The sequence below is a fragment of the Schistocerca americana genome, chromosome 5 (assembly GCF_021461395.2).
Source record: "Schistocerca americana isolate TAMUIC-IGC-003095 chromosome 5, iqSchAmer2.1, whole genome shotgun sequence".
Lineage (NCBI taxonomy): Eukaryota > Metazoa > Arthropoda > Insecta > Orthoptera > Acrididae > Schistocerca > Schistocerca americana.
Window position 1 is genome coordinate 221,290,677 of NC_060123.1, and position 13,705 is coordinate 221,304,381.

General features: G+C 44.3%; 1 protein-coding gene across 1 annotated transcript; it reads right to left on the reverse strand.

The window, feature by feature from the left end:
- Nucleotides 1–930: 930 nt before the first annotated feature.
- LOC124616275 (mucin-12-like) lies at nt 931–7,170 on the reverse strand. Its single transcript, XM_047144578.1, has one exon. It carries the CDS (start codon nt 7,168–7,170, stop codon nt 931–933), a length of 6,240 nt encoding a protein of 2,079 aa, XP_047000534.1.
- Nucleotides 7,171–13,705: the final 6,535 nt, after the last annotated feature.

The following is a 13,705-nucleotide window of genomic DNA, read 5'->3' on the forward strand; positions in this document are numbered from 1 at the left end:
TATTTCATCCTCGATAAACTATGAAATTCACTTTCACTCTTGATATAGGTTTCACTTTCCTTAACATTCTTAGATTAATCTGAAAGAGATTCAACTTATAGCTAATTTACTGTTGACTATCTTATTCCTACAGTCTCAGCTGTAATAGTTTCCTTACAGGTTAAAACTAATTAGGCACGTGAAGATGAATTTTCTATAAATTAACGTATTGGCAGTTGACAAATTTTATAGCAGGAAATATCTAGGGCTTACACTGATGTTTATACGGGACACACAAAACTCACTTGCGATTAGTATGCAAAAATTTAATCACGTGTAACAGTATCTGCATTATGGTACGTAATGGACGTATATATTACTGTTTGTGTTCGTCCTTTACAGCAAACAGCAGTTAATAGATGTTGCTGTGAGCTGCACAACACCTTCGGTTTAACCACCTCGCACTGGCACAAATTTCATTACGGTAGCCACCTATGTCGTGTCCCTCACTAAACACACGGTATATTCCAAAAGCTTATTGCAGATGGCTCAGTACACATCAACCATGTGTACAGACAGTATTCAAAACAAAGAAATATCTTAATACTGCACATGAGCTCCCTTGCTCGATAGAGGTACACGCCTATCAACTAACTTAAAAACTTATTTTTTTTTAAAAAAAAACTCAGTCTTGTAAATGCAGTGGACATCAGGCAGTGATGTATAAATAAAAACAAATGTTTAGTTGCAGCACCTTCTGTGCCTGGCAAACACGAAACGCTCTTCGTGGCGAAATAACACTGACGTATCGAGCACACGTCGACAAGAGCGATATATTCACTTAAGTGGTACAGTTCCGCATCTTAATCCTATCTCTTCTTGCTCATGCTCACATTAAGAAGAGAATTTGTACTATGGAAGGAAAATGTAATTTTACTGACGTTGGAAACGTCAAGAAGGAGCAAGGGTGTTGATATCCAGAGCTGGGAACCTCCCATTACCGTCTCCGTGTAGGCTTTCATCATCTGGACTTGCGTAGTTTGTGCTGCTATCACTAAAGGAACTTTCGGTTATATCCTTTGTATCGGACGTTAGGGGCTCGACTTCTCTTGTTAGCAGGGTATCTGTCGCCGCGGACTCAACGGATTCTGTCCAGTAAGTAGCAAGACCATTTTCTGTTTGTGACTGTGTCGCAGGTCCAGTGGTTAGTAACTGGTGATTGTTCCCTTCAGAATCTGGAGACGGTGATTTCGTGGTGTCCGTATATATGAAGCTTGCATCAGTAATTCCAGCGACTATATCGTCTTGATTGACAGTATCATTGTTTTCGATTCTCTCCGTCCATTGTTCAGTGTAATTACTCGCAGATAGCGGTGTAGTTGATTGGACACTATCTGCAGGAGTTGGCGTGGAAACATCTGTGTAGATTGAATTACGTTCAGTATCTCGGTATTTTACCACGTCATCGTCTTCTCTGGAGTCCTGTTTGGTGTTACTGAACTGAACTGACGTAACATCAGTTACGCCAGCTACAGTTTGTGACGTTACTGGAAAAGCGGCAGTAACTGTAGGTGAAAATGAGGTGTCATGATCGGCCGTTGTGCTTTCAGATTCTGCGAATGAAGAGTGCCATGCAGAAGGACCTTCATTTCGGTCATCTTCGTTGTCCATGGTGGTGATCAGTGGATCAGCAAATGGAGATAAAGTGGTCTCTTTATGAAAATGGGCTCTCTCGCCCAGTAAAGAATTGAATGAAGTGACCGTCTGAATGTGAAACGGACCAGAAGAAACGTAGTTTTCTGAATCCTCAGCGACTGAAGTGGACTCTGTCGTAATTTCGTCTGCAAAATAAGTAAGATAGGTGGTATTTTCGAGCAGATGACTACCAGGCTCGGTTGAAGTACTGTCTGTTACAGTGTTATCTGAAACTGCTGGTGAAGTGATGTCTCCGGGTGAAACCGTATTCTCGTCTCCAGGGAAAGCATTTGCTGTTGATGCAGTATCTGGAAGAGAGCTGTATGTGAGCATTTCTTCTGCTGAATTTATACTGGAGGCAGATACATAAGGGTTGATTTCTGTCATTGTGCTGACAGACGATTCGGTATTAGTGGGTTCCAATCTCTGGGTCGGTGATGTTGCTTCATTAACCTGTGTTGTAGGCAGGTATAAGCTGTCGTCAAAATTTACTTCGTTCGCTTTTAGATCGTTCTCTTCGGGCATGATTGTCTGAACCGTGGTCGATGATAAACCTTCTTCAGTCACCTCGGCTGCAACAGTGTCAGGATCAGTAGCCATTTCATAACCCAAAATAGAATTTGAATCACTTACAGCAGTGTCATTGACGTCTGAATTCTTCGGGGTAGAAGGTTCAAGAGTCTCACTTTCCGTCACCGTTTCTGTCACTGCCTCATTTGTGACCGGTTGCTGAGTTTGGTAAACGGTTGCCTCCGTGGTGCCGTTATTGGCCGAAGATTCTATAGTAAGATTTTCTTGTTCCTCTCCTGATGCGAAACCCAACAATGCTCCTTTGTCGCCCTTTACTGTGTACGTGTTGCTAACATCATTAGCCGCATCAGACTCTGGCATTACACTGGACACACCGTTGTCATATGTTACTACGTCATCAATGGTTGAGAACTGTGAATATCCTCTGTCATCTCCTTGCACCTCAATCACAAGGGCTGTGGTCGACAGATCTGGGACTACAGTCGTATCTGCTGTTCGAAATTCATCAACTGTCGGGACAATGCTGGTCCTTCCTCTTGAAAAACTCGAATCAAATTCTGACTGGTCGTCAGAAAGATCTGCGAGCGACCCATTCACAAATTTTGTTACGTTTCTTCCGTTTTCTTCTGTAATGGGACTTGTAGTGGGAAGTGAACTCTTGTCAGACAAATTCCCTTCAGTCGCCTCTGAATCTAGACTGTCAGTTTGTGTTGCCATAGTTTCGTAAACTTCGGTTACACTTCCAGATGTGACTCCTATCCACATGTCAGGGACATCAGTGGTAGCCAGTGACTTATCTGTATGCACACTCTCCGTGAATACATTACGCCCTTGAATGGAAGTAGTGCTTTGCTCGAGGTCCACTCCGGAAGGCACTTTGGTTTCTTCGGGTACTGCAGTTGTCGCTGTGGGAAGTTCAGTTTCTTTGACAACGGCGCTGTAAATATTCTGCACTGTGGCTGCGATTGCAGTAGCAGGGTCTTCTGTACTAGCATGGGTTGTAGTTTCGGATGTGGTGTGATACTGTTGCGGCACTGTTTCTGCATTCACAGCATCTGCGGGAGGCACTGTGACTTCTTCTAGTACTGCAGTAGTCGCAGTTGGAAGTTCAGTTACTTTTACAACAGCACTGTAAGTATTCTCTACAGTAGTTCCGATAGTAGTACCAGGGTCTTCCGTATTAACCTCGGTTGTAGTTGTTTCGGATGTAGTGCTAAATTGTTGTGGTACTGTTTCTGCATTCGCAGTATCCGTTTCGATCGGCGTTTCTGTTGTCAAAACTGCATTTTCTATGCCAGGAGGAATGGCGGTATTCAGTTCTACGTTTGTATGAGTTGCTTGCTCAGTAATGTTTGGCAAATCTGTCGTTAGTGCTGGTATGAACTCGCTAGTAACATTGATGTCTGTGTACACTGAATCGATCTCATTTGCCAGTTGGCTGATGGCCTTTGTCAAATTATGCAGTACAATGTCTGTGACAGAAAAACGTTGGTTCTCAGATCCTGGTGCAGTGCCCTCAGTAGTTTCAGTGCTGGTGGGTTCCGTCCAATCTTCTGGAACGGTCAACTCCGGCAACAGTGTTGCCATCTGGAACGTTAGCGATGGTTCAGTTACTGTTGCGGTTTCTGCATAAACCATGGTTGTCGACTGATCTAGTACTTCTGTGCTGGATTCGAGAGTGGCTGGAACTTCACCCGGTCTCTTTGTAACAGAGAGAGGCAATTCCGTGGTGTCAGTCCTAACATTCTCACCACAAAGGGAACTAGCGTTATCCTTTGCTGTTTTCCCTGGCTGCAGGGAACTCAAGTGCTCATTCGTAGTCATTGATTCCCCTGACATACTCGAGCATTTCATTCCACTGTTCTCACCATCCAAAGAATCGGATCCTTTCAGCACCAGTCTCCCATCGCTTTCTGTGGTTGTTTCTGGGTAGGTCGTTTCTGTGAAGGTCGTTTCCGTTTCGGCTTCTAATATCTTCGTTACCATTGTAGTGTTGTCTTCGGAACCTGACTTCTCAGGTACAGAAAAAGCAGCAGTCTCTGTCGTCATAGAGGGCTGCAGGAATGTATTCCCGTAATTCTCCGTAATTCCCAACCGACTGACATTGCTTTCGCGACCAACAGGCACAACAGTCGTTTCTATTACTGTCGTAAAAGTGGATTCTTTAGTTGTGTCTGTTGTTTTAAGATCGTCACCATAAGAAACAGTGTTTCCTCCCAAAATAGGTATTTCTGTTTGAGAAACGGTATTCTGAAGATCGGATGCCGAATCACTTGTCAGTTCGCTCGGCACCTCTGGCGTCGGATGCGCTGTTTCAGTATCGAATTTCACTGTAGTACTTGCGACTCCGCCATTAGATTTCTGACGAAGCACCGATAGTAGTTTCTGGAGACTCTTGAGCTTGGAGGACTTGTCATTGCCACGGCCTCGCGCCCTGGGAAAGAAGAAAGTTTTCCTCGTGGTGGTACTGCTCTCCTCCAGTGGGGACAAGGTGGGATCTACTAGTGAATCTAAGGTTTCCCCCACTTCGTTTCCTAGACTGTCGTTCTTTGCCTGAAACGTAGCTGTTTCTTCTGTGGTTATAGTGGGTCTGTCGGTGGTCACATTCTGAACTTCCTCATCCTCCACTGTTGAGGCAGTGTTGACACCGAAACCTTTTATCACTTTATCTGCCACTTTTAGTGAGGCATTGTAAGCCTCTGTCGCTTCTTTCACTGATGTTGTTGGTATTTCTGTGTTCTCGTCTGCATAGTCAGTTTGTTTCTTGTTGAACCTGCCCGTCGACTTAAGTAAGGATGGTTTTAAACCAGAAAAGGGTCTCCTGTTACCGAAGAGTCCAGTTTTCAAAGGAGCTGTCGCTTGAGTATCATTAACTCCTTTCTTCACAGCACTCGAGGGCGTAAGGCGAGGTCGACCCCGTACACCTTGTCTAGGTGTATCCTTGATCCCAATTTTTCTCGGTTCACCAATTGTCGGCCTGAAACGTGACGGTTTAAATCCTTTCGGCAGTTTCCTGATCCCGTTAGGAGCACCGTCGTCTATATTCGGTTGCAAAGAGGAAGTAGCAGCTGCTGCGGTAGTGGTTTCAATTTCGTCTGCAGTCGTTTGGCCTGGGGTGGTATCTGCTGATGTTGGTAAAGTACTGATTGCAATTGTTGTTTCACTGTTGCTGCTGCTCTCGACATTCTCAGATGCAGGTGGTACAAACTCGTTTTGAGATTTCCTCATTAATGTTGGCAGAGGCCTTCTCATTTTTAGTAGCTTATCAAGGCTGGTCGGTTTCCTGCCCTTGAGTCGCGTCCCTTTTTCCGATATCGTTGAGGTCTCGGCTTTTTCATCTTCTGTTAAGTGCGACGAAATCTTCTTGAGAACAGGTAACTTTGGAGGACCTCTTATTTTTGTTACTGTCAGAGGTCTCTTAATTTTCTTCAAACGATCTTTACTCTTAATTGTGGATGGTGCTGGAGAATCAGTTGTGGTGTTATTGTCCACCTCAGACATATTCAGAAAACTCGCTGGTCCACCCTCTGAGGCGACAGGGCTCTCATTCTCAACCGTGTGCTCGTCCAAGGACTTGTTGGTAGCTGTCAGCTCTTCAGTTACGTTGCTCACATTATTCCGTCGAAGGAGCGATATCGGTTTCCTATTTCTCAGTGAGTTCAGCGTCCTCGATTTTACAAAACGGTCTGAAATATTTCCAGTCGGTCGCTCGCTGGTAGTACTCACTGTAGATGCCTTAGTCCTTCCAGAAGTTAGGCCAATTCTATTAGGCTCAGGGGTGGTTTTTCGTTGTTCCTTCGAATACTTGCTTCCGAGGCCGACTCTCCTTCCAGGGTGACGTCCCTTGGCTCCTCCAAATTTTGGAGTGAATTTTTTTGACTGACCTCCCTCATCCTCTGATACGGTGTCGCCAGTGATTTGTGTAGTAGACTGATTGCTGGATGATGTGGTGGGCATGTCGATCCTTTCTACAGTCGTTCCCTCTGTGATAGTGTCCCCCCTTTCTGTTGGAGTGTAAGATGTCAGAGATCCTGCAGTACTACTCTCCTCTTGAAGACTAGAGGGGGTCGTAGGGGAGGTGGGTTCTGCTTGAACAAATGGAGTTACACTGGGTGTTACGGCTCGGCGGATACCAAAAAATGGGCGTCTTGAACGCGAAAGCACTCGTCTGCTGGTTGTGGCCTCTACTGTGGTGCTCATGGAGGGTGGAGCGCGAGGCTTAGGAACTTCGGGTACTACTGAAGTAGTTCTTTGTGGCGTTTCCACAGTTGTCGTCAGTACAGTTCCAAGTTCCTCACCTTCAACTGCCTTCTCAGAAGATCCAACACCTGTTTCAGAATCGCTCAACAATGGCCTCCTTCCCCTGACTCTAACTTTACCGACATGTTTTCTTCGACCTCCTACAAATGTTTCCTCCGATTTGGATCTGCTTTGTGTTGATGGTTTGTAACTCCCGCTGTTGGTCGTGCTGCCTTGCTGGTTCGTTGATTCTTGTTGAGGTGATGATGGACGCACACGCCTATATCCGCGTTGGTTGCCTGACGCTTCATCCTCCAGAAGTGAAGGCTCTGTGGTGACAGCATTCGTGTGAACTGGACGCCTTCTCTTATAGACTTTAGTCTTGCGAAGGCTATCTCCGGCCTCCGTGGTAGAAACTGCTGAAACTGTGATGGTATCGATGGTGACAGGACGCCTTCTCTTCTGGACTCTGACAATGGTGCGCTGATCTTGTCCCTCGTCTCCTCTTGGCGAGACTGTAGCCTCTGTACTAGCGTCAATAGGCCGTATTCTCCTAGAAACACTAACCAGCCGCCGTCTTCCTCTAGGTGTCCTTGCAACAACTTGAGGGGTGGTCGTCTCGAGCACTTCATAATCACGGGCAGCACGAGTATGTCCATCCAGCTGTACCGTCCGCGTTAAAGGAGTTTCAGCAGTAGTGCTAAACTGTGATGTTGAAGGACTCATGTATTGCTCTGGCTGTAGTGTGCTTCGATGTTTAAAGCGTCTTCCAAAAAGAGATCTGATACCGGCTGCTCGAGGGCTGGTCCGCCGGGAATCGAAGCCAGATGCGGGCGCTGTGGAAGAGAGAGTCCATCGACGAGTACTCTTTGCAACGTCTTCTTGACCGATTTCAGTTAGCGCTGGAGGCCTGTCAGAGACTGAAAGGTCTATAGAAAGAGGCGATTCCGTGAGTCTGTTGTTAAAATCTTCTGAAAATGGTGACTTTTCAACTGGGTTGTTTCTACCAATGATTGGCTCAGCTGTGGCCGATGTGAGTATTTCCTTGAAATTAGAGGTGTGCTCAGAGCCCTCTGTAGCAGCTTGCGTTAAGATCGAAGCAGTCGTTGAACTAAAGGTGAGAGGAAATGTCACCCTGGATGCCGTGGAACTGCTCTGTTCATGGTTTCCTCTGAGTGCGTAACGGTGCTGTGGCCTTCTGAAGACGGGAGCATAGTTAGATGTTCGATTTCTGCTGCTCCGTTGTGTGGTTCGAGTCCGTGATCTGTAGGGCCTGCCTGGTGGGGATGACGAACCGAATTCTTGGCTGTCCACTACGTCAACAGAAGGCTGGGAAGGGGTTGTGCTACTGTCCGTTGGTCCTACCACCTCGGGAGATCTGGAACGCCATCTAGACGGTCGCCTGCGCCGGTTGAAGTTTGGACTCTGGTTCAATGCCCCTTCATGAAGCCGATCCTCTACCAGTGTTCCGAGTTGAGCGTCGTCGGCAACTGAAACAGAAAACCCAGTTTGGTAAATATGAACATGATTTACACATTCAAACTTTTACCCTGTAATAAAGTTGTGCTAGTGTGAAGCTTCCTGACACATTAAACTGTTTGCCACAATGGTGTCCTCGCTTTTTGCGTGCAGTATACTCTTACTTTATGTGCTGTCCGGTCATGAATTTTCATTCGAAGCTTCATCTCGACGCGTAACTCTCTCCTATCTTCCTAACTTCGTACACGCTCCTGTATTAGCAATTTCTGGGGAAAGAACATAGCAGGGAATAGCTCAGCCACAGCCTAGGAACTCATAATTCAATTTGTTAGAAAATTTCAGAACATGGTTGACTATTTTGATGGATCTTAATTATGTGCATCTGTAAATATGCTCTGGATGACACTGTACACTGAATGGTGCAAGGTACATCGTAACAATGTATTATCGCTTTGCTGTCCTCATCCAAACGCGAGAGAAAAATAATACGATCTATATGCTTCTGCAGAAGTCCTAATATTATTTTATTCCCACGATCCCAACGAATGATATACGACAATGGTCGCAGAAATGCCTCTAATACCCGTTATTCAGTGTTGCGTAACATGGTTTCGCCAAAACCATCTGTTTTCCTTCCAGATATGCCCATTTAAGTCCTCGGAGCGTCTCTGTTACATAGTGGTACGGGTAATGCCAATCTGTAACGATCATAGCAGCACATCCCCGAATTCTTTCGGTATCCGCTGTCACGCCTGCATCCCAAATGCTGAAACAATACTCCGGAACTGCTCACACTAGCTACACGATTTCCTTACAGGTGCACTGCTCTTCCGCAGAATCCTTCCATTCGCTATCTTACCACAAACTTTACGTATTCTCCTCATTTCATATCACTCCTTACTATTAACCCTAAGTACAATGGTGTGCCAAACGTAAGAAAGAAGGTAATTTTCCTATGATGTGTCACTGCCAAGAAGCATAGCTCAATGAAACTTGAACCATACGTAGAAAGAACTGGTACAGTATAGTACAGAAAGTAACTAACCGTTTTACGAAATCAGACGAACAGAAATGGCACTTTTATTCAAAGATAATAATTACACTGAAGTCACTGCAAGTCATACAACTGGTGAATGTACGACCGTGTTCAACGATAGTGAGGTTAGTATGCCCATGGCAACGTTATGCCTCCCCACAGTATGACACGTGGATCACAAGAACGATCCATTCGGCAATGTTTCTGGCTGCATTACGCGTTACCAGCTCTCGTCATAACTGAGGGTACGTCCGGCATTGTCGAACGTGATCGTTTTGGTGATTCAGGTGTCACGGTGTGGAGAGGCATACTGACCTCCAAATCTGCAGAACAAACAGTTATTTGCTGAGTGGCTCTAAACTTTGTTTCTTTCGGCGTTAATTGGCCTTCTGTTAAAGTTTTATTATCATTCTGTACTAAATGACCATCTGAAGATGGGCAGAGCTCGAAATGCGCTGTGAATAATAAATAGGTCCAGAAAAATCCAGTAACTATTATTTTGTGACAAACTGGTTATTTTGAAGTCATTTTCATCATAGTAAGTGTGGAATTAAAAAGAACAGGATACAGTGGTCCAGCACCTCTTCAGAAGCCACTCGTTTCCGTAGTGAATACTTAAGTGATGCTTTATGGGGTGTAAGGAGCGACGGGAGTGGACAGTGAATGACTGAAAACCAGTGATTTGGAGTAAGGAACCACACTATATCCTGTGACAGTACGATTAAAGAGTTGTGTGTGGTGAATGCCTGGTGAACGTTGCCTGACTTCATGTGTAGTGCTAATAGTGAAGTACGGAAGAGGCAATGTTACGGTAGAGGGGTGTTTTACGTGGTCATGGTGCGGTCACTTTACTGTGCTTTAGAAAACGCTATGTATGGAAGAATGTGAACTCATCTTTCAGCGTTGTGTACTGTGTTCGGAGATGGTGACTGTTTGTATGAGCATGACAATGGACCCTCTCAATAAAACAACACCTTTGAGGCTATGGTTTGTGAACAATATCAGGCCTGAAAGAGACTCTCCTGCCCAGAGCCCCGACTCTAATCCAACGGAACACTCCAGAATGTCGACTTCGCTTCAGGCTCCAGCTTCTGACGCCACTACCTTATCTGGTTTCGGCTATTGAGGAAGAATAAACTTTCATTCCACCACAGATATTCAGACATCTCATTAAAATTGTCCCCAACAGAGTTCAAGCAGTCATAAAGGCGCCGGCCGGAGTGGCCGAGCGGTTCTTGGCGATACAGTCTGGAGCCGCGCGACTGCCGCGGTCGCAGGTTCGAAACCTGCCTCGGGCATGGATGTGTGTAATGTCCTTAGGTTAGTTAGGTATAAGTAGTTCTAAGTTCTAGGGGACTGATGGTCCCATAGTGCTCACAGCCATTTGAACCATTTTTGAGTCATAAAGGCGATGGGTGGACTCATCCCATATTAACGTCCACTAATAGATGTCCAGATACTTTTGATCAGATTCCCAGCAGGCTCTGGTAAACATCTGGATCAATACTGCACGATCGTGTCGCAGATGATTAAGTTCTTAAGTTATGTGGAGGAGTATACCAAGAGTAATCAAGATGAGAGAAGCCGTCAACAATGCTATGAGCATGTTCTTAGAGCAGACGCACAAATGTTGGCGAAGACTGATTTTAGTTTGAAAGTTCGTGGTAAATGGCCAGTAGTGCAAGCCAGGCAGATTACTTGTCACTCTGCACGAAGAATAAGAAGAAATGTAAGAAGTATACGTCTACATCCGTATTAACACTCTGATGGCCACCTTATGGACTGCAGTGGAGGGTACTTCGGGTACCAATAACGTTTCCCCTTTTAATCTTCAGTCATTGAAAGGTACGCTGAATATGAGAGTGTCAGTAGGTCATGTGTGATAATCCTGTCATGGTCATTCCGCGAGATGTAGCTAGGAGGGAGTAATCCTTTGCCTGACTCTTCTTGCTACCTACAACCTCTAATTTTTACAGTAACGCTCTCGATGAACATACGAATAATATTGGATCTTTCCGTGTATTTATCCGCTTTACGTCAAGTCAGTCGATGTTAAAAGTCAATTGCCGAGCCCTGCACCGTATGTCGATCTTCCTGTATTTCGCTACAGTTTTCTAGCGTTGTAACGTGCGCTTGTATAACACATCACCCGCAAATAGCCACACGGAGCTTTCGACCTTACCCACGAGATAATTTATACTGTATCCAGAACAGTAACGAATCAGTACACTTCATTTGGATGCTACCGAAGTTACTTTGACATGTGATGAGTTCTATCTGCTAGGAGTTTCTGAATTTAATCACAATCCGCTGGTCCGCTATTCTGTAAGCTCGTATTTTGTTCGCTACAAGACAATTGAGAACTGTAGCGAAAGCCCTGCAGAAGTCAAGCAAACCGGCATCAGTCAGCGCGTCGTTGGATTCCACTGACGAAAAGAGCCATCTGATATTCACTGTGTTTCGATACAGTCCACATGTCCTTGTTCCGGAAGCAGGCAGCAAGCGCCCTTCGCTATGTATGCAAACACAGATTTTCGTAAAATAGTATGAAGTTTGATATATTAACTGGTGTGTTCTCGAAGCTTTTCCTTTGTGTGCCAGTCTTGGTAAAAGTCCCGACTTGTTTTTTGTTTCACAGCGTGGGAACACAGTGGAAAACTGACAAAATTGCGTTTTATTTCTTCCAATCAAGTCAAGTGATTATAGAGGAACTGGGGTGTATTGCCGTTAGGTTTCTTCCCAACAGCCGTAATCAATATAATATCACCAAATTGTGGCAACCGACGCTTTAGAGAGCCCGATACAGAAATCTGTAGCATAATCATTCCTTCATTAAGTAGAGTCGGCTGACTTAAGTATACGCCGCACGAAAGACCTCATCAGCATTTTCTGATACAAGGATGCTGTTATTAAAACAACATCTAGCCATTGCTTTCTTTTTATGCCTACATCATCGAAAAAGTGCAAAGGATTAAATTTTTTTGGTTTCAGTGGAAAAAACGGGCATTATAGACGGGTGAGCCTTTGATATCAGAACCCAGTGTGATTACTTGGTATTCGAATATTTAACTGAAGCCTCTTTTAGATTATTTACGTCACGTTTAGTACATAACAGATTCACTTTCACAATATCTACTACTACTTTCGCAAAAAAGCTGATAAAACAAACTAAGTAATCTCTGGTCTTTCAAAGTAAATGCCTGGAGAATTAGAAGTCTGTTAGTCTACGGATTACTATCAAAATCTAAGCAAAACAAAACAATGTTACATAGTCGTTTTATTCAATGAAAGAAATAAACAGAAACAAGAAAAACAAGAAACATTTCAAACATATATCGAAGGAAATTTGTGGATGCTGTGGTAAGGAGTTGAGTGCAACTTATCGAAATGCAGCATTTTTTCCTTTTTTTTTTTTTTTTGGACTTTTCGGAGTTAAACATCAGTTGACAGCCATATAAGCATGGAACGGTAGCTGTATGCTTTGCGAGATTTGTGTGGAAAGGAATTAGCTTTAGTCTCGACGAAGAACGATTCCAGTATACTTCTGTGGTGGTTCACTAATACTACAGAAAGACAAAGCCTAAGTTGTCTGAATGCAACTTAAGCTCGTATCCAAAGAACACGAGTACTGCGTGGAAGGCAATTGATTTAGATTTATACAAGAGAGTTAACGGCGGGGGACAGGGGGGGGGGGTTTAAGGAGTAGGGAAAACGTCGTACTAAACAGAATTGACTCGCAGTAACTTACATGAACGTGCTACTCTTCAAGTAAGTTTCGTCACACGTGGTACGTCACTTGTAAGACCTCATCTAAGGTCTAATATACCTGATATTTTTTTATGGAGAACGCAATGAATTATATTTTTTCTTTATCTATAAATTATATATGAAAACATATAAAAATAATGTGTGTACACTGTCATCATATTGATAACAATAAGTATATTTTGTTTGTAATTTGTATCATCGGAACATTGGGAGAATATGAAAAGAAATTAGAGTGGAAAGGACAAGACATGCAGGACATATGATTAGGAGGAATATAGTTTGAGTCAGCGAGTGGGAGAAGAACAGGAATCAAGTGAACTGTTGAATTCGTGAAGGACTGGTCGAAGAGGGGGCCAAAACGAAAGGGAAGGGGACTGGATAAGCAAAGCAAAAGCAAAGTAAAAGCTTCAGCTCAATCCATTGCGCCAGCTGAAGAACTGGAAAGTTATTTCACATTACCTACAACTACATTGCCCCACAAACGTAGCAGAGACTTCATGCGGGTAAACGACTGTAGCCACGAAAAATTCTCTCTGTAGCATATTACACTACTGGCCATTAAAATTGCTACACCACGAAGATGACGTGCTACAGACGCGAAATTTAACCGACAGGAAGAAGATGCTGTCATATGCAAATGATTAGCTTTTCAGAGCATTCACACAAGGTTGGAGCCGATGGCGACACCTACAACGTGCTGTCATGTGGAAAGTTTCCAACCCATTTCTCATACACAAACAGCAGTTGACCGGCGTTGCCTGGTGAAACGTTGTTGTGATGCCTCGTGTAAGTAGGAGAAATGCGTACCATCACGTTTCCGACTTTGATAAAGGTCGGATTGTAGCCTATCGCTATTGCGGTTTATCGTATTGCAACATTGCTGCTCGTGTCGGTCGACATCCAATGACTGTCAGCAGAATATGGAATCGGTGGTTTCATGAGGGTAATACGGAACGCCGTGCTCGATCCCAACACCCT

Bases quoted from the DNA above. Each gene is read 5' to 3' on its own strand.
- LOC124616275 (XM_047144578.1), bottom strand. From the start codon at position 7,170: ATGAGTCCTTCAACATCACAGTTTAGCACTACTGCTGAAACTCCTTTA.